At 56.7% G+C, this 20,162-nt stretch overlaps 1 protein-coding gene across 1 annotated transcript in view; it reads left to right on the forward strand.

Moving 5' to 3' along the window:
- Window positions 1–18,606, forward strand: part of HS1BP3 (HCLS1 binding protein 3) — a 45,903-nt gene extending 27,297 nt beyond the window's left edge. The window contains exons 7-9 of the mRNA XM_029938568.1: window positions 10,536–10,696; window positions 11,591–11,705; window positions 16,487–18,606. Of these exons, the coding sequence (XP_029794428.1) occupies window positions 10,536–10,696; window positions 11,591–11,705; window positions 16,487–16,751 (541 nt within the window). The 3' untranslated portion in view covers window positions 16,752–18,606. The remainder of the gene's footprint in view (window positions 1–10,535; window positions 10,697–11,590; window positions 11,706–16,486) is intronic.
- Window positions 18,607–20,162: the final 1,556 nt, after the last annotated feature.

Here is a 20,162-nt window from a genome sequence, read left to right on the forward strand (position 1 = left end):
CAAACCTGCAAGAAACAAGGTGGGAACCGGTGGGTGTTTCTGAGCACCCACTACCCGCTGGGCTTTGTTCTTTGCACTTCACGTACTGTGTCTCATTGACCCCCTGCCTGCAAGCAGATGCTGTCATCCTGTTTTACAGATTAAAGACACTGAAGCCCGCAGAGGCTGAGTGCCGTGCACGGCATCAGACGGCTGGTAAACAATGGTACTGGGATTCGAATCCAGTTCAGGGTTCTGGGCTGTGGTGCAGACTAGACTGCTTCGGCTTGAGTCCTGGCTCTGCCGCTCACCAGTGTGTGTCCCTGGCCATTTACCCCTGTCAGTTTCCTGCAGTGAAAATAGGGTGCTGCCAGCAGCTCTCTTTAGGGCCCTTCTCACGGTTCAGCCCGCTGCCCCAGCACCTCCACGGAGCCAGCCATAGGCCCTTGGCGACCCTCCCTCTGCCCTGATGAGAGATTGAAATTCAGCCAACAGGCGAGGGAGGCCCGTCTCGCAGGTCCTGTTCCAGAAATCAGGGAGGGGCAAGTTCTGCTTAAACGACATGAAAATCACAGTCCAGAAAACTGCCTGCCATCCACCAGCTTTCCTCTCCCGGAGGGGAGGTGAGGCTGGGCACACAGGAGGGGTGGCTGCAGGACCCCCGTGACATCAGCCTACAGGGGACAAGGGTTCACTCTGGGAGACACGGGACCAGAGCCGGAAGTCGGCAGCACCTTGGTGCCCGGGAAGCAGGTCCCTCTGGCCCTCCATGGCCGCCTTGGCCTGGAGGAGGGGTCACGGCCCTGCGGAGGAGGCAGCGAGGTTATTTGGGGAGCAGTTTGTAATCGGTACTCCTTATCAGCCTGCGGGTCCTTCTTGGGCTTTGTTTTGGTAAGGATAAGGCTTTGTTTGAACTCATGTTCTCTGCTGTTCTGAGTAACCACATGTAAAGCCAAACTGAGGACTCCAGCAGTCTGGGCCAACCTTTGGTCATGCTTAGCAAAGTGGCTCCTTTTTTGGGTAGGAAAATGCTCTTTGGGGTTGGCAAGGGCCACCCTGAATTTCCTACTTATTTCAGGAGCAGATTGTCAGGAGATGTGTCAGCCATCTGGGACCACCTTCCTCCACCCCCCCAAGCACTGTCCCCAGCTCTGCACTCGGGGGAGGGGGCTCATTCCTGAATCCTGGGGCAGCTTAGCACCTAAAAGGGATCCCAGAGGCCTAATAAGACCTTCTGCTAATTTTTCCTTTAATGACTGGTATGACAGTAATCCACACTGTAGCTCCCATGAGGAAAAGTAAATAGTAACACTTTTTGAGAGCTTGGTAAATGCCCAGAACTGATTTCCATTTTCGTGAATAGGTACTTCTCTATTTCTGTCATTGTTTTTAAAGATCATGACACACCACCTTGCTGTCAGGACCTGTACGGGTCTGGTTTGGGAAATGGTGCTCTAGGAAGCCGGTAGTGGCATCAGGTTCGGGGTGTGTGTGTGTGTGTGTGTGTGTGTGCGCATGCGTGTGTGTGTGTGTGTGAGCTGAAGTTTGGAGACAAATAGCTCCTCCAAATTCATGCAGCCACACAAGGTGGAGTCGGGATTCAGTGCTCTCCCCTTGCATGCAGTGCCTCAGTTCCAGTCATTCTGCAGTCCGGGAGGTGGGCAGGGCCCTGGGAGTATCCACAGATAGGTAAACTGAGGACAGTTGAGCAGGAACTTGACCTCATGTGTTTGTGGCAGAGCCCCACCTTGAACTCAGGCTTCCCCCTTGGCCTCCGCCTGGGCACCCAGGTGGGTCTGTTGACTCTTGCATAGTGCTGCCAGCCCTGCCCGTTAGTGGGGAACATTCAGGTTTTGCAGGAGATTATGCTTTGCACGTACACCCCCCCCACCCCATCCTCAGTTCCTCTGCAGATGCGGCCCCTTGCTGTCCCAGATGTGTACACCCCCACCCCCAAGCGCCCATCTGGGCCTGGCTTTCTGGGGCAGCCATGTTTGCAGGTGACAGACATCAGTCCTTCCTGCCTTGGACCCGGCGGGGCGCTGTCGCTCCACGGCAGGGCTGCCGGAAGGGAGAGAGGTCGCCAGCATGAAGCCCCATGCAGGGACTGGCTGGGGTTTTCTTTGTCTCTTGAACCTGGTTTTGATTAGAGAAAAACCGAGTTGCTACACCAGTAGAAAGTGCTTAAAGATAGAAAGAGCTTTAACTCAGCCCGTCACGACTCTGCCGCTGTCCTGCTCACAGGGTTCTGGGCATCCGTGTCCCTGGGTGACCTTCATCACTACATACACAGCACACATGCCTTTTATGCTGTGCGGTTTTCTGTGGATTCTCACAGTCGCTTTCTGTGTCCTGCACCGTTTTCGTGTTTAACTCTCTATTGTCGAGACTTCGCATGTCTGCGAAAGATGGAGTTCTGCCTTCCGCTGGAAACACTCTGTTAAAAACATTAAAAAAAAATTTTTTTTTAATCTTTATTTATCTTTGAGACAGAGAGAGAGAGAGACAGAGTGTAAGTCAGGGAGGAACAGAGAGAGGGGGAGCCACAGAATCCTAAGCAGACTCCAGGCTCCGAGCTGTCAGCACAGAGCCCGATGCAGCGCTCGAATGCATGAACCATGAGATCATGACCTGAGCTGAAGTCGGACGCTTAACCGACTGAGACACCCAGGTGCCCCTCTTAAAAACATTTTTAATTGTAACTTGAATAATACAGGTTAGTACCAAAAAATTGAAAATGTAGTAAAAAGACCTTTTGCCATGGAGGTATAGCTTTTGGATATACATTTTTAATCTATAATTTGCTTTGTTTTCAGCTTTTGCACTGGGTCTTTCTAGAGCAGCAAATTGGCTTCTACATTCTTAACCCTGTGTTAGTCCATTGGGTCGATGCGCTGTACTTGGCCTTGCCAGGTCCCTGCCTGGGGGCTTTGTGGTATTTTCCATAGGCTTTTGCTGTTACAGGTAGTGAGGAACCTTGTCATGCGCAGAGCTTTCCTCCCAGATGACTGCCCGAGAGCACGGTTCTGGAAGCTTCTCCCCAGGGGCCTCGGTTGCGCCACTTGGTTGTGTAGGATTCTTCAGGGGCTTAATCCCTCTCTGTTGGGAAGGTGTGGTTGCTTTTCCAAACCCTGCTCATCGGAGAAGTCACTGCCTCCCAGCTCTTCCCCAGTACCCAGCAAGCCCCCTTCCAGCCCCAGATCCCCGAGGGCCCTCAGCTCCCCAAGGGACAGGCTGGTTCCTGCATGAACATGCCTTCGCTTAAGGCCAGACTTCCCGCTCCCTGCTCACAGGAAGGGGGGCCAGCCCCCACGGCCCTGGGCATGGCCTCCAGTGGGGAAGCTGGACATTTTGTTTGGAGTGAATCATGTGTTTTGTCACAATTATTTATTCAAATTTTGCCTTATCTTCATAAAAGAGTCATATGTGTTTTAGTATAAAAAATATCTTACTCCCTATATTTGGATAAAGTCTCTGCTCTGGGATGACTCTGTGGTTTTGAAAACATGCCAACACACTGCCTGGCACCCCCAGATTTGCTTCAGTCGGGGTTTTACTTATTTTTGCCCCAGCTTCATTGAGAACTAATTGGCACATAACATTGTAGGAGCCTAACGTGTGTAACGGGATGATGTAATGCACGTACAAATTACGAAATAGGGACCACAGTGAGCGGACACCTATCCATCATCTCACAAAACTGAGATTTGGAAGCGAGATGTCCCCCTACGTGGGCCATGGAGGGGCTGTGCAGGTGGCCCCAGCCCTACTGGTGACGTGCCTTAGAAGCTGCTTCTCCTCGGCTACCTCACTCGGGGGCTTGGGGTCGTTTAACATTTGGCCCCTGCCCAGGATGGCAAGCCTTGCTGGGCATCTCGTGCTGCCCTGGAGCTTGTCCGCACCCTCAGACCTGGGCTTTAAGGAGCCCTTCAGGTGATTCACAGGAAAGTTCAGAAGCTCCAGAAACAAAGTTGATGAAAGCCTTGGATATGACAGGAGGGAAATGACGCAGGAGGAGCAGGCCCTCCGGCTACAGCTCTGCCGTCCCCAGAGGCTTCCAGGAGGGTGAGCGCAGGGGTCCCCTGCCCCTTCCTCCTCCCAGGCTTTCTCTCCTCCCTCCTGCCTCCTGCCACCTGCCCAAGGACAATTGTTCCTGGTCACAGTGGGGCCTCGTCCTGTACCTCTGCAGATGGCACTCAGCCGCCGCCTGGCCCGGGACCCAAATCAATGAGGAGCCCAGTGGCAGCCACGGCAGGCTGCACCCTGGAGCTGTCCCACTAATTGATTGCAGCCACATCCCCAGTGAGAACAGTGCCACGTCCATTTCCCCATCCACATCGGTGCGCAGTCTGGCCTAAATGCATCATGTGACAGTGCTCTCCTTTGTCCCTGCAGTAGCAAAAACTTCCATTCAAGAGAAAGCTCCTGCAGAGCCCTGACACACATAAAACAGAGAGAGGCAGAGTTGACCTGGTTGGGACAGGACAGGAAAGAGACTGGATCTCTGCACTCTCGACCTCAGCTCACCTCTCACGTGGCCCTTAGTGGCTCTGTGGAAGGTCCAGGCCCCTTGGAGCATGGTGTGAAAGCCACCGGGAAAGCTGGATGTGTGGACACCCCAGAGCAGAATTAAAGGCAGATGGTCCCAGGTTCAAATCCCAGAGGTGCCCCTTACCAGCTGGAGGGCACTGGGCAGTTTCTTTTTTTATAAATTAAAGACAAAGTCCCAATGATACAAGAAATGTCCTTCATCCAACGTTATCATTATTTCAGGTGTGCTTTGCAGAACTAAAGGCAGCCTTTCCACTTCCTAGTGTGTTATGCAAACATCAGGGTGCTTACCTCAATGCCGGGTCATCTGGTACAGCCTGTCAGACCTGCTGCAGGTTAGACAGATGCCTCCCGCAACCAAGGCTCCAGCCCGGGGCTTGACTGGCTGTCCTTGATGGAACTGAATGGTTGCTTGACTCGCTGGCGATGGAACCTTGAGAGTTCATGCCTGTCATCCCCCTGCCTCAGGCTGCCTGGAACCCTTGTGACAGGCCCCCAAGTAAGAGCATTAAAACAACAGAGCCTTTGGGGCCCCTGGGTGGCTCAGTCCCTTAAGCATCTGACTCTTGGTTTCAGCTCTGGTCATGATCTCATGGTTTATGGGTTCGAGCCCTACCTCAGGCTTCATGCTGACAGTGCAGAGCCTGCTTGGGATTCTCTCTCTCTCCTTCTCCCTGCCCCTCCCCTACTTGCTCTGTCTCTCAAAATAAATAAAACCTTTAAAAAAAAAAGAACCTTTAAACTGTGAGGGACTTGAAGGCAAATCCGGTGTTTATTCGTGAGTATTACTGAGGAGCCAAGATCCCACAGCCACGCACCTTCCCAGTGGGAGCTCCAGCCTCCTGACCGTTGGCCCAGGACTTTGCCGTTTCCCCCAGACTGAGACCCAGTCTGTGCTGGGGCACCAGCCTCCCGGCCTCATCCACACGCTCTCCGTGTCGGGTGGGGGGGGTGAGAGGGCTGTTCGGGCGCAGGGACTGCCAGGTCCCACTGGTCACGTCAGCATTTGGGGTGTCGTGGGGGATGTGGGAACAAACCAGGGCTACCCAGGTGAGACCAGGCAAGGGCCTTGATTCAGAACCAGCCATAACAAGGGAGAGGTCCACCACCAGGAGCTGCATTTAGCAGAGGCTCAAAGGCACACCGGGAGGAGGAGCGGTTCTTGGTGGGAAACGAGAAGGCACAGGTGTGCCCCGACTGGGCGCCGTTGGCAGGGGAGGCTGCTAACTGGAAAAGGGGCATCCTGCACACTGTGCGGTTGGTTGGAGAGTGTATTTGGCTCTCTCTGCCTGGTCCTATTAAGGGAAAAATGGGGAATTATTAGGGTGGTGGCAGTTGATCAAGTCCCAGCTGTGGGGGCCATGGCTGCAGAATTGTGATTTGGTCTCTTGGGCTGGTCGCTGCAGGCCATAGGACAAGTTCCATCTTCCATCTGCTCTGTTGGCTGCCTGTTTGTATATTCAGCCTTGCAGGGCCATTTTGGGCGTGACCAGAGCTAGGTCCTTGGTTTCAGGGGCGGGGGGCAGAGTCACAGCCGGTGGTGTGGGTGCTGTGGTGGGTGTGGGGCAGTGTTTGGCCCCAGTGCATAAAGAAGGAATGTCCTCATGCACAAGCCCAGAAGGGAGGGGTATCACTGAAGTCCTGGTCCCTCAAATGGGGCCCAGTTGCCTGGAGAGTCAGGCTACAGCTCTTGAGAAACAGATCCTTGAGGGTGACTCTGGGGTTACAGCAAATGATGGGTGTTTACCAGGCAGGCCCTGTTTGCTTTTTAGGGCCCAGAATGAAGTCTGCTGGGCTGAAACGTGATGTGACCCTAGACGGCATCAAGTGTGCCTGTGAGCGTCTGCTGTGCCCTGGGCCAGCCTGCATGCAGGCTCCATGCACAGCTTCCAGAGCATTCCTCATTCCCATTTAACAGACAAGGAAACAGACCCAGCAAAGTGAAATGACTGGCCTGAGGCTGAACATGATTCCCTTGCACGCCCCGCCCCCACCTCCAGTGCTCCTGCCTGGGAGCAGAAAGGCCAGAATCTTCCCCAGGCCCTTTGGCTGTGGCCCTAACTATCCCTCAGACTCACCTCCTTCACCTTGGCATTTTCACAGGGCTGTTCTCTGCCTGGAGCACAGATTTCCCGACTGTTTTCATTCCCCATCCAGTGCTTCCCTGAAGCTCCCGCCCCGGGGAGGCTGGCCTGGCTCTTGGGGTGACAGCCTCTCTTTGGTGACCCACACCGCCCTGATGACTGGGCCAGTGTGGAAGCCCCGAGGCCTGGAGCTGCTGCAAATAGCCCTGTCCCAGAATAAGTTTCGCAAAAGTGTATTTACTGGCACTCAGAATTTACTCTAAATCCAAAAGAAACTGAATTTAAAATTAAACAATGAAAAATGCTTTATTTGAAGGCAGGAAAATTGTATGATTGGAGAGATTGGTTTCCGTATTTGGTTACGTATCGCCCTGGCTTTGAAGGTAAGTCATGTTGTCTGTGAGCCTTGGCTTCAGAAGGATCTGCCGCCTTCTGTCGAGTCCGGGAGATGCTCCTGTAACTCGAGTCAAGCAGGCCCTGGGTGGCTGGTGCCCATCGGTGGTCTGCCAGGGGGACAGGTGCATCCGGGAGCATGGGCACGGGCCCCTGCGTGGCCAGAGGGGAGGCTGCTGTCACACGTCTGTCACTGTCACCAGAACTGCCTGAGTCATGTGAGCAGGGCTGTCAGCCTCGGCGTCTGCCGCCTCCATCTCACGTTGGCGCCACCTCCGCCTGCAGAACGTGGCCCGGTCTGGACATCTTTCTTCCATTGGGCATGCACAGCAGGAGAGGTGATGTCTGTCCACGCGCACACCTGCACGCTACAGGAACGTGCTTCCACACGCTGCACCCACCCAGGGAGCCCCCCCACCTCCCGCCGCCTGTGCTGCACCAGAGCCTGCACAGTGCAGATGAACCCCTTGTGCCCACCAGAGCACACCAGGAGCAGGCATGTCTGTTGCACATCTCTCTGCTCAGGGCACAGGTGCCCCATCCCTGGAGACAAGAGACTAATCATATCAGCCCTCCTCTGGTGACGGGACAAGAGGGGCATTCTTTACTGTGTTGGTGCAGGGGCAGGGCTGGGGGTGGGCGCGGCAGAGTGGGGTGGTGCATCCCGCAGACAGTGGGTGGACACAGGCGGAGCAGGGACGGGGGCCCATGGCAGTGCGTGCTGGAGTCTGCACCCACACGTCTGGGAACAAAGGGAGAAATCGGGCCTGGAGACTCACCTCACTCATGACGTGCCTGACCCTGTCCCTGAGGCCAGAAATCTGGCATCATTCTAGACATGCCCTTCCGCCCACCGATCACCTCACAGTCCACGTTTTCTAGGAGCACTTTTGCCTTCGGATGCTCTCCCTCGTCACACTGCGGCGTTCCCCCAGGCCAGGCCCTGATCATTTTCATGGACCATGAACCAAGCTGCCGTGGGAAGCTGTTCATGGTCATGCCCAGTCATGCCCCTGGCAGACCCTCCGCAGATGGGGGCCTCATTTCCTCTGCCTGAGTCTGCGTCTACATGGCCTCACCTCCTCTGGGAACCCCCTGAGCTGGGTGGGCTCCCTCCTCTGTGCTCTGCATGTTCTGGAACTGTTGCTCTGTGTGGTCATGATCGGTTTATATGTCTCTGATTTTTCAGCTGCTAGCTTCTGGGGACAGTGGCAGGTCTAACTGCTCTGCCCAGGATCTTGTACGAGGGAGGTGTCTAGCCAGTGCCGGGTCACTGAGGGCACTCGGAGTGAGTACATGAGCTGCTTACAGGGTGGCTGAGGGCCGGTGAGGACACCGGCTGACATGGCTGCCAGCTCGGGAAGAGTGAAGCCCCCACCTGTCTCAGACCAGTCCTGAAACCAACCTCTCTTCACTCTCTTTCCGCTCCTCCTGAGGGAGTAGGCAGAAATAAGTCTGGATAAGAGATGTACTGTCACCTGTGTGTCCATCCATCTATTCATTTGTCCATCTTTTTCCACCCTCCTTCTCTCCATCCATCCATCTATGCATCCTTCCATTCTTTCATCCAGTATTTATTGAGCATCTGCTCTGGCCATGCACACTGCTGGGTCCCAGAGACTAAAGTCTGGGGTCCAGCAAACTGGGGGTTTTCCGCTGTCAAACTCCATATTCCTCCTCGTTCATTGTCTCCCCTTGGAGATGGTCGGGGAGAGTTGGGGAGACAGAGGGTGGCCTGCGTGGAGTAGTGGGGTGGAGTTCAGAGGATGCCCAGCTGAACACCCCGACGTGCAGAGATTCAGTTTGTTTCAGTTCAAGACAATGTAAGATCAGAAATGTCTTCAGGAAGGAAAAACAAGAACGCTCATTCAGTTTGAGAGGAAAACTGACGTAGCAGAAAAGTCAGGCCGTTTCTGTGCTCTCAGAACCAGAAGTAGGTGTGAGGAGGGAAATGGTTGAAATCTCCATGGCTTCTCCAGATGTAATCAGTCATGACTGTCCACTCTCACTTCCTGTTCTTCAGACGGATCCTTTCTTTCCATGTTCCCTCTGGTTTCTGGTCCACGGAAGCCTCTTTCCCCCGTGCCACTGGGGGCCTGTGTGCTGGGGGAGGATTCGGGCTTGCTTTCCTAAGGAGCTGTTCCAGGGCCTGCTAGTGTCTGGGCCGGACGGACCTTCGGGCAGTGCCGCAGAGAGCAAGGCCTCAGCCCTGCCCTCCCTGATCAGGTGCAGGGTGGGGCATGGGATCCAGGAACAGGGCCAGCTTGGGGGTGGCTGGTGGGTGACTGAGGGAAGCAGTAGGTCAGAACCCACAGGCCCCAGGCTGGTCCGGTGACTCCAGACCTCACTGATCATGAGATTCCACGGAGATAGTCCACCACAGCTTCCTGGGCCAGCCCTGGTGTTCTGACTCAGCAGGTCTGGACTAGAGCGTGGGTTCAGCTGGGCACATCTGGCTGGCTTGCCTCAGGGAGTCATTAAAGCTGAACTGTCCCTTCAAGGTGTGTGCCATGGTGTACCTGAAGTTTCTGGAAAGCATTTGCTGTGAGGAGGGAGGAGGCCAGGCTCCTTTCACCTTCCCCAGCACCACAAGCAGAGCCTGGGGGTGGTGCCAGAGCAGAGGTGAATCGCTGGTGGCCTGTGACATGAGCCTGTCTGGATATGTGCAGGATGGAGAGAGAGCAGGAACTAGGACACGTGGGGCACAGCCCTGCCACTGCATCTCTGCTCTCCATCTTGTCCTCGATGTGTGCCACTTTCTCCCAGAGAGCAGCAGGACCGAGCCCATTATCCTGACCCCGTCCTGGGTCTCCTTCGTGCTCCTGGGACACCTCAAAGGGACGAGAGCACAGGACCACGAGTGGGGCCTCGGCATTGAGTGCATAGGAGTGCCCTGTGCTGGGCATGGGAGACTCCAGCAGGTGCATTTCCAGCTGTCATAGCTTCTCCTGTCTCAGCTGGAGCCTGAGATTCTGCCAGAAGTCCAAATCCAGAGCGTGTGGATGGTCGCCTCTGAGCACCCTGCCCTCCAACACCCAGAGGGTTGTGTGTGGGGGGGAGACAAAGGAGCATTTACCAAGGCTGCTTTCTTCTGCTCCCTGGTTCCAGGCCCTGAGGTCTGTGTCCAGCCCCCTTTCCAAGGGGCTGTGCAGTGACTCTGAGCCAGGCCCCTGGGAGCATTACGGGCAGTTGGCCCCCACAGCCTCCAGAAGGAGAGCAGCCTCTCTGACTTGCGACCATGCAGGCTAGCCTAAGTCCTGGGTGTCCCTTCAGGGCTGGGAGTTGTCCGGCAGTCTGCTGGCTCCTTCAGACACTTACCTGCTCTTCCCACACATCCTGATGTCAGTGGTTCCTGGGACATGGGACTCGGTTGCTTCCAGTAGCAGGGCCTCACGTCTCCACTGTCAGGGCACTGGAAAGTTCCTTCTTGATACCAGCTCAAGCTCACCGAGCCTCTGACCAGGCCACCTGCCAGCTGCTGGGGCTCTCATGAGAAGTCCTAACCTTGAACTGTGTCTGATTCCCTAGCTCCAAGAAGCCCAAGAAATGCCCCGAAGTGGCCATGAAGCCCAAACCCTCACCCCGACTCACCATTTTTGATGAAGAGGTGGACCTCGATGAGGGACTCTTTGGCCCGACCACGAAGATCTCCCCCAAGGGCCCCGCAGAGGACATGCCCCTCAAGGACCGTAAGTAGAGCCTCCAGGTGTTTCCATTCCTCTTGGTGTCTGCTTAGTGACCCAGCCAGCCTCTGTCAATGACTTTGGACCCGCCACCAAGAGCCTGATGGAAATCTCCCCCTTGTCCTATTTCAACATGATACAGACTCAGCTTACAGAGATTTTTTTTGTTGTTGTTGGAGAAATCTAGTCGTGCACTTTGTGTCCCCATAGCCTGGAACATTCTAGGGCTATATGTTTATTCTGCTCATCCTGTAGAAAAGGAGGGTGATCATCTTTATCACTTGAGAGGTATGGGTTGTGACTGGTGCAAAAGCATCTTTGTCATTCCAGGACCAGGTGTGGCCACTGACCGGAAAGTAGACTCAGGCACCCCGGCCAGCTGTGCTGTGACTCTGTACGATCTGGATTGTGATGAGAGATTTTGTGTTGCCTGCATAGACCCAATGGGAGGGTCCTGTGCACAGTCGGAAAGGGGAAAGCTGAGTGGCCCTGGGGACTTCTGGACTTGTCCCTAGGTCTGACCTGTCCTCATCCTACCCAGCTCCGCATTCGAGGTGGAGAGCTGATGTCCCTCATTGGTGCCAGCACTTGGTGACCACCCACGGAGGGCCAGCCTCTGCTGAGCCTGAGAACACGTTGATGAGAAAGACACCGCCCCAGCCTCAGGGCTCCCACAGGAGACCAGCCATCTCCTGACAATTACAGGGTAGCTTCTGAGCACCTGTCCCTTGCTCCTTCCCTGACCCCACCTGGGTCCATTCCTCTGGTTCTTCTGTGCTCTGCCTTGTCTCTGGCTCACTGTTTCCTGGCAGGACCAGGCTCCCCCTGCCCTCTCCTCCTCTGGCAGCTGAGGATAGACCAGGACTTCCTCTGACCACTCTGCTCCTGCCTTCCACACAGCCCTGAAGCTGTTTGAAGATCCTGATCTTGGTGGTGCCGTCCCCCTGGGTGACCCTTTACTGCTGCCTGCCGCCCATGCGAGTGGAGGGCCCACGTCCCACCCAGAGCTCTTCAGGTACCACCTGCCCCCAGCGGCGTCCCCTGCCCTGAGAGTGCCTGGACAGAGCCAGGGACCCGTCTCAGTATGGGAGCATCTCACCAGCTTCAGCCGCCAAGGGCGGCAGTCCTGGCCCATCGGAGGCTGGAGCCTGTGGTGGGCGCTGGCCAGTGGGCAGTGGGGGAACTGGGGCAGGGTGTGGGGGAACTGGGGCAGGGTGTGGGGGGGGGTCAGCACCCCAGGGTAGTTGAGTTCCAGAAAGGACTTCGTGAATGCAAGTCTTTTTCTTTTCCTTTTCACACTCCTACTTTAAAAGTTTGTGTGAGGAATAATCAAATTAGGTAATTGCAAGAGCAAGTGTAACTGGTTTGGGAACAAATCAAATGGACTCTTGGTAGCTTGCAGCCCTCCCAGAGGGAGTGGGGCGCAGACGGCCTGGACAGTGGCCGGACCCGACGGGGTCCCATCAACAGGTCTTAGGGGAGAGAGAGGTTTGGTCTGTTCCACGGGGGGCCTCTGCTTCCAGAGTGCGTGCCGTGCGTCCGCGTGCTAGACTCCTTCCAGAGTGCGTGTCGTGTGTCAGTGTGCAGGACTCCTCCTTCCAGAGTGGGGAAGTGTCGTGTGTCAGTGTGCAGGACTCTGCACACTGCCTCGGTCGGTCCTCCAGTACCCCACGTAGGTGCTCTTATCTCCATTTTAGAGAATAGAGTGTGGGAAATGTGACTGGCCCAAGGCCACAGTTCTCAAGGGACAGAGCCAGGATCGGAATCCAGCACACTGCCCATGCCCTCCCAGCTCCTTCCAAGGACTCTGAGTACTTGGAGGAGAGGCTGGGAGATCTGCCCCCGCCCTCCCCCAGCAGCTCTCCTTGGGCTTCTGCACCTGCTGCCTGCGTTCCCAGCATGCCTGGTATTGCGTGTCTCCGTGGTGTCATCTGTCCCCCCCCCAGAATATGGCTGTGCTCGGCGGTTTACAGGAAGCCAAGCCATCTCTTTCCAAGAATGGTTACGCGGAGCCGGGCATGTGGTTCCGGAAGGCTGTCATCTGTACCCTCATTAGCGATCCCGGGCTATTAGCCCTGTGAATGCCCACCAAGCCTGAGTGGCCAGCGAAGGCTTCTTGTCTTTACATTTCCCCATGGCCCTTGGCATCTGTTCACTGTCATCCTGTGTCTTCACCCCTGACAGTCCTGACAGGCTGGGAGAAGCTGGGGCTGTTACATCTTTAGAGGAGAAACTGAGGCCCAGGGAAGCAGAGCACTAGAGTGAGCCCCAGGGAGGGTAACAGGGTCCTGCTGAGTGCAGCCTGCCCAGGGAGGCTCTCCCATCTCCAGGACACCACGTGTGCCGGGGAGGCCATTCCAGTGCGACTTTCCTGGCACAGTTTATTCTAAATCCACAGTTCCAGCACTTCCAGACCCGTGTTCTTCAGAACTCCATGCTTCCTTCAAAGGGGCTCTGTGGCCAAATGGCTGGAGCAATACCGGCGCTAAGCAGGCCTCTGTGGGTGTGAGTGGGAAACACCGTGTAGCATTTCACATGCTCCTTGGTCCCTGGGACTTTTCCTTTGTGACATCTCTTGGCGTCCCACAGAGCACTGTGGGAGCCACTGCTTTAGAGAATGTGAGTCCTGCAGCCCTGCCTTCACATCTGCCAGACGTCTGGTGACAGAATTCACTTTTTGAGAGCAGGAGCCACGTTTTCTTCTCCTTTGTGCTGGCTCTGCGGCTATCCAGGCAGTGATCGGGGTTCCTTATAGCAAAAACCTTCTTAACGCTCATTCATTCACTGATGCCATCACCCCTCCGTTCATTCCGTCACGGCCATCAGCTGTCGCAAAGTGGCCTGCCCGGCAGGATGTGGATAAGCCTCAGTTCCCTCTTCCTGTGTGGCCACCCCAGTGGGAGGCTTCCAGGTGTGGTCTTTAACCGAGGCCCGTCCTCTGCAGGGACCTGGGGAGGAGGGGTGCCACAGCCTTCGGAGCTCGCCACAGCCTCTCCATGGTTGACCTTGCACTAGCAGGGCCAGGGAGAGAAGAAAGCTGGACTGTGCCTTAGTAGGACCTATTTCTAGCCATGACTTGGGGAGCCCACATGGAAAGGGGTGCCGTTGCAGCCACCCCGAGTGTGACTGCCTCACTTGCCACCTCAGAGCAGCTTCTGATTACTTCCAAGGGTGTGGATGATTGAGTCCCTCTGAGCTTTTCCAGGGCTCCAGCCTCCTGTGGAAGATGCAGGCGGAGGAGCCAGCGCCTGCCCCAGGCGGGCGCTGCGGGGAAGGGGCCAGGGCACATGTGAGCTGCCCTGCGTCATACTCCTTGGCATTGCCTCAAACCCAAGATGGCTGCTTCTCTTTGAAGGCCTGGCTCAGGGTCCCTCCAGGTGTAGACTAGGAGGACACCATTTGCTCAGCGTGTCGCCATCCACAGAAGCTCTGAATTCTCCCTTTGCGGTCTGTCCCCCACCACAGGATGCTGACCCAGGTAGCAGCAGGGTGGCCCAGAGCGCCTTTGGCAGCTGGTCCTTGGCAGGCAGCCCCTCTAGGGGATGGTTGTGCTGGGCGCCCCATGCTCAGACAAGCCTCTTCCTGGCCCTGCTGATGTCTGAGCTGGATCCCATTGACAGATGGGGAGACTGAGGACCAGGGAAGGGGAGGTGAGGAAGCGGACCTGAGGCCCCTGATGGAGGAGTAGCGGGAGCAGGACGGAACTGCGCTGGGCGCAGTCCTGTGCTTCTGGGCACACGGTGGCTCTGCAGGCCTGCTGGGTGAGGCCGCCGGCGTTATCCTACAGATAAGGACACTGAAGCTTGGAGACGCCAAGGGGCCTGTGCAAGCCCCACCCCCCACCGGGGCCTTCTGCCTCAGGCACCTGTGCCCTCCCTCCCTGACCCCAGCCTGGCCAAATGAGGCCTGTTGAGATAGCCCAGGACACCTGGCCCAGGTCTGGGCAGCACCTGTCTGGGTATTTCTGCTGGTTGCTGGTTGAGGAAACACATAAAGGGCCGGGAACCCTTGTTTAGGAATTCAGACATTGGCCCCTTGGATTTCAGTGGGAATTTTCCATGTAACTCCGTGAAAACACCCAGGATAGTATAACCAGACCCTTCCCCCGAGCCCAGGTCTCCTGCTGTCTCCTGGCTCCAGACCAGACTGAACAGTGCACAGCTAACCCCAGAGAGCAGGCTAGAGGCTGCTGTGCCCCTGGGACTGGGAGGAGAGCGCGCTGTCCGCCCTCTGCTCGGCCGAAAGGAGCGCGCACAAGCACCGCCAGGCCATTCCTCTTGTGGAAACAAGAGCTTCCCCAAAATAACCTCACCCAGCCCCTCGCCAGCTGGGAAACTGAGGCCCAGGGAGGGGAAGAGACCTGTCAGTCACTTACTTTGCAGTTCTTGCTCTGGGTCTTCTCTGAATCACTGTGTCCCAGGTGGGACTGTCATCTGTCAAGGGACAGGAAAGTGACCGCAAGTGTCCTGGAGCCTCAGCCAGGGAGAATTCCCGGAGGACACAGGTGTGTGGAGGTTATCACAGAGTCCCAAGAGAAGCAAGAGGACTCCCGCAGGAGGCAACGGGGGTCTGGGTCAGGTCCGCAGAGGCAGCAGGTCTGGCGGGTGTCACCTGCAGGGCCTCAGGGGGCCTGTGGCCTCAGCATAGGAGGGATCGTCCACCCTGGAGAAACCCCAGCCTGAAAGAGCTTCATTGCATTGGTGCCGCAGGAGGGCAGACACACCCAAGACCCAGCCACCCGCAGGCCAAGTCCTGTTCCTTCACAAGCTGCCCATGGGTCTCAAGCAAAGGCCTCTATCCTTTTGTGCCTCAGTTTTCACATCTGGAGAATGGGGCTAATACCTGCTACCAGACAGTGTCTTGAGATTATTCAGTGAGTTCATGAATGTGGACATGCCTGGCCGCAGTAGGTATTCAGCACGATGTTGATTGGATGGGTGGGTGGGTGGTGGGATGGACTGAATGGGTCTTGCATTGTGCATCTGGTCTCCAGAAAATGAGCTCCTTCCCCAGGAGCTGGTGGCAGGCACGCCCTCAGGCAGAGAGGACAGAACCAGGTTGTGGCGTGCTTTTCTTAACTGCCAGCCGGTATCTGGGGCTGGTCCTGAGTGACCATCACACTGCTGCGGGCTTTAGGCTCATCCAACGATGGCTGTCAGGTCCAGGGCCCTGGGGGCTCCAGCCCTCAGCGGGCTCTGTCTGGCACCCGTGTGGCCCACAGTGGGCACCATGGATGGGCAGCCCCACCCCAACAGTGGTCAGATCCTCTCATTTATTGTTTCTCTGGCTGAACTTGGCCTAGAGGAGGGCTCAGCTTCTGAAGTCCGACACCCTGGTTCTGACTCAGGCACTGTCACACGCTGTCATCTCAGGCCTAGCTTGGCCTCCTGGGGCCTGCGCGTCCACATCTGCGGGGTAGAGATCAGCCATACCCCCAAAGGGTTTGGGGATAACACAAGATGGCATATCCGAAGTGCTTGGCACAGAGCAGGCGCTCTGCGTCTGGCAGCTGCTGCTGTTACTTCTTGAGAGGTTGAAGGACAAGTCACCTTATAGGGCCATCGGCTAGAGGGGGACCACCTGAAAAGGAGGCCCAGAGGCTGCCAAGGGGCTGACTCTGCTCCCACTGTGCTGTGCGGCTGCAGGAAAGGAGAAACCTCCCCTCACATCCTCTCCGGGTCGGGATGGGGGAGGGGCAGGTTGGGGCGGGGCCTGGGCACAGTCCCCAGGGGTGCCTTGGGGTCTTGCTCCCTTTGGGGGAGATTATATTCAGGGCCTCCCCTTCTGGTTCCCTAGAGTTGAAGAAGACTTGGACCAGATTCTGAACCTGGGGGCCGAGCCCAAGCCCCAGCCCAAGCCCCAGGCCAAGCCCAAACCGCCAGTGGCAGCTAAGCCAGCGCTGCCCAGAAAGCCGGCCATTCCCCCCAAAGCGGGTCTGCCTGAGGCTGCGGCGGAACAGCAGAAGCAGCAGCAGCAGATTCAAGCCATGGACGAGATGGACATTTTGCAGTATATCCGGGACCATGATGCACCTGGCCAGGCCGCCCCCAGCCTCTTCTGACCCTCCCACCGCTGTGTTGGCCCTGGGCTGGCAGAGCCTCTCCCATGGAGGGACGCACGGTGAGGTGGGCATATGCCCTGCTGGGCGGGGACCTTGGTTCCCAAGGAAAGGGGGTGGATGCCCAGGTCAGAGGACCCCTGTACTACTACCTTGTTCCTTTTTTTGTTCTATTTTGTCTGGGGCGGGGGGTGGTCAGAGAGCCCTGTGGGGCACAGAGAGAGAAGTCACCATAGCAATCGGAGCCCCAATTGTCTCAGCCATGTGGTTGTGGAGGGGAGAACACGTGGGGGGCCTTGCTAACCAGCTCAGCCTCCAGGGTTAAGGGACACCAGAGGGGTTCCAGGAGGCCACACTCAGGCAGGGAAACTGTGTTCACTCACGCCAGCTGCACAGTCAGGAGGGTCTGCCCGGCCTGGGGGGAGGGGGTGGAGTCTGTGGGCAGTGTGGCTCCTGGGGACCTGGAGAAGGTCCCTAGGAGATGGGTGCTGACTGGGTGCCTGGGAGAGCTCTTGGTTGGGCAGGGTGTCCCTGAGCTGGCTCTGGTCACCAGGTGCTAATAAGCAGGGTACTTTCCCATGTCCAACTTGAGGGAGACCTGAGGCCCAGCCCTGCCTCTCAAGCCCTGACAAGCCCCTGATCTTCCTCCTTTCCCAGGGGAGGCCTGGCCACGCGTTGGCCTTTTGGGGCCTCTGCCCCCATGGCCAGTGTCCACCTTTGCAGCTCGGAGCAGAATGGTCACAGTGTCCGCTAGCGCTCTGCCTGGGCCTGCAGCTGGGGTGTCCCCCCTCCTCCCACTGGGCCTAGGCAGGATGCCCTTGGCTGCCCCTTCAAACTCTGTCCAGTGGTGGATGCGGCCAGGCCTCCCCTGTCCCCCAGATCTGTACATGCTCACCGGCCTTTCAGCAGTTGGGGCTGCCTTTCCAGGGAGAAGGAGCCCTGTGCCAGAGCAGGGCCAGTGCCTTAGACTTCTCCTGGACCCCCACGCCCTGGCACGCAGGTCTGCGAATGGCACAGCACTCAGGAAATTCTCCACGAATGATGTGTAATAGAGCAAATAGTCTCTTTTTTGATATATTCTTTGTGTTCAGAACTAGTTTTTAATGAAACACAGTTTTTAATGAAACAACCATCATTGTCCCTTGGCTTCTGCTTGACAGAGACATTGGAAGGGGTTTGGGGGCTAGGCCCCCAGACACTTTCCTGAGCAGGGCCAACAGCCAGCTCCGAGGGAGGCCCCCCCGACCAGGCTGGTTGCTTGCCGCTCTCAGAGTCTCTAGAACACTACTCCTGCGCTGGTCCTGCAGGGTGGGGGTGACGACGGCACCCTCGTCAGCTGTCCAGTCTGAGAAGACTGCCCTCCCCCACCCTGGGCCAGAGCGACAGTTGCGAGGTCTGAGACTGAATGCCTTCTCCTCTGCCTTACCCGGCCTCGTAACGCCAAGGCCACTCTCCCCAGAGCTCCACTGCCAGCCCTCCACGTCCCCACCCTGGAAGGTCTCGGGAGGAGTGCCTGCCCACCTGAGGGCTGCCTCTCTGTTTCCTCTCCTGGGCTAGCTCCCCAGCTGCCACCTCCCACCCGCTGTGGCGCAGGCACAGAGGGCTCAGCAGACAGGTGCCTGGCGCCCATGGGGGCTGGCCCGCTGGAAGGCGTCATGGAGAGAACCTGCCATTGTGGCGTGGGTCCTGTGGGTTCATCCACAGTGTCTGGCGCTGCCTAGACACTTCATGAAGATGTGCACGTCCCCAAATAATGATGCTCAGACTACGGCTGATTTTCCACCATAGGTCTGTGACCTACTGGTGAATTGATGACACCCAGTAATCCAATAAAGTTCATGTCAGTGACTCATTCCAACATTTGTTAGTGGTGTTTTCTTCTGTGCCTGGGCTGATGGGGACCAGTGTGGGGGAGGGCCTCTTGTTAACAGTGACCTCAAGGGAAGCTGCCCTTGATGGACCTGGGGTCTGCCACAGCTCCACCTAGCCCTCCAGGCTGCTGCTTGGTAGGGTGAGTTGAGGCCAGAGAGAAGATTCCACTGTGTAAACTGAGGCAGAGGGACTAAAGGCCCAGGCCCAGCAGGGGTTATTGGGTCATTAACTGGCCAGCCAGGACCCTTAACAGTTTGGAAAGAAGACCTTTCCCTTCTCCAGACTTACCATCTCTTTAGAGTGGGGCCTAGGCTTGGACTGGTCTTAGGCCCTTTACACTCTGACATCACAAACCCATCCATCCATGCACAAACCCGTCCTGGCCCCCACACTCCTGCCTGAGCTCAGATTCTGAGAGTCTGCTTTGTGCCTGGGCCCCAGAGGTCCTGGGCAGCTGGCTCTGTGATACTGTCAGCTGCTGGAGAACTGGAAATGGGTCCCCAGGAGCCAGGGAGGCCCCAAGCGGGGACAGGCTGTGGGTCGACACTGGTCTTCCCCCACCACTTGGTTTTGGATTTCATAGCCAAGCTTAAATTGAGGTCTTGGCTCCCAGGGACAAACAGTAGGGCTCTTCTGAGAAGGAGCCCACAGCCAAGAGCCTGTAGCCAAGAGCTCACCATACAGAGAAAACTGAGAGGCTGAATTTGGGGCAGCAGCCTTTGTTAGGAAGCCCCTGTGAGCCTCAAGGACAGAATGCACTGTCCGAGGCAGGGCCCCGCTCCCTTACAGCGTTGTTCCTCTCAGGAAGCCAGGAACCCCAGTTCTTCTGGAAAGTCCTGGTTCTAGCTCCTGCCCTGGCCAGGCCATGCAGCGGGGCTCACTGGAAAGTGCCCACCTTCTGGGCTCTGGTGTCCCTGTGGCTGTCTGGAACTCACCTGGCCTCCACGTGCACTGGAGGACAATCCCAAGTCCTCACGCTGGATGCATCAAGGCAGCACAAGTCCAGCCTCTCTTCAGGGCCCTTGTCCTTAATGCCCAGCTGCCACCTGATGGCACTTGACACACTCTGTGTAGAGCTTAAACACTCACCGTTAGGCTTTGCTTTGTCTCCACCCCTGGAATTTGCAGGGAGGCCTGGCAAGGAAAAGCATGCGCAGTTCTCCAGCTCCCCGAGTGTCCCACTGAGCAAATCCTGGGGAAGAGAGAGGGGCAGTGAAGCTGTCATCCCAGCAAGGTGGCCCCAGCCGGGCAGCTGGCACCTCTCAGCACTGCTGGGTCTTTGCATAGATGGACAGCTGCCCAGAGCGGGCATAGTCAACACTCAGAGCCTTTTGAGTGGCTGACCTTTCAGTGGCCAGTTTTGGAGGCAAACTCTGACCACTCCGAACCATGCCCTGTCAGCACTCTGAGGCCTCACAGTTGGGATAATTGAGGGACCCTTAAGGGAATCAGCATCCAGCTCCGGGCATGGAAGGATCTCGGGGTGTGATGCCCTCTCACCCCACAGCCCACAGTGCCAAGTGAAGGGGCCTGATAGACTGA

This window comes from Suricata suricatta, chromosome 4, assembly GCF_006229205.1.
Source record: "Suricata suricatta isolate VVHF042 chromosome 4, meerkat_22Aug2017_6uvM2_HiC, whole genome shotgun sequence".
NCBI lineage: Eukaryota > Metazoa > Chordata > Mammalia > Carnivora > Herpestidae > Suricata > Suricata suricatta.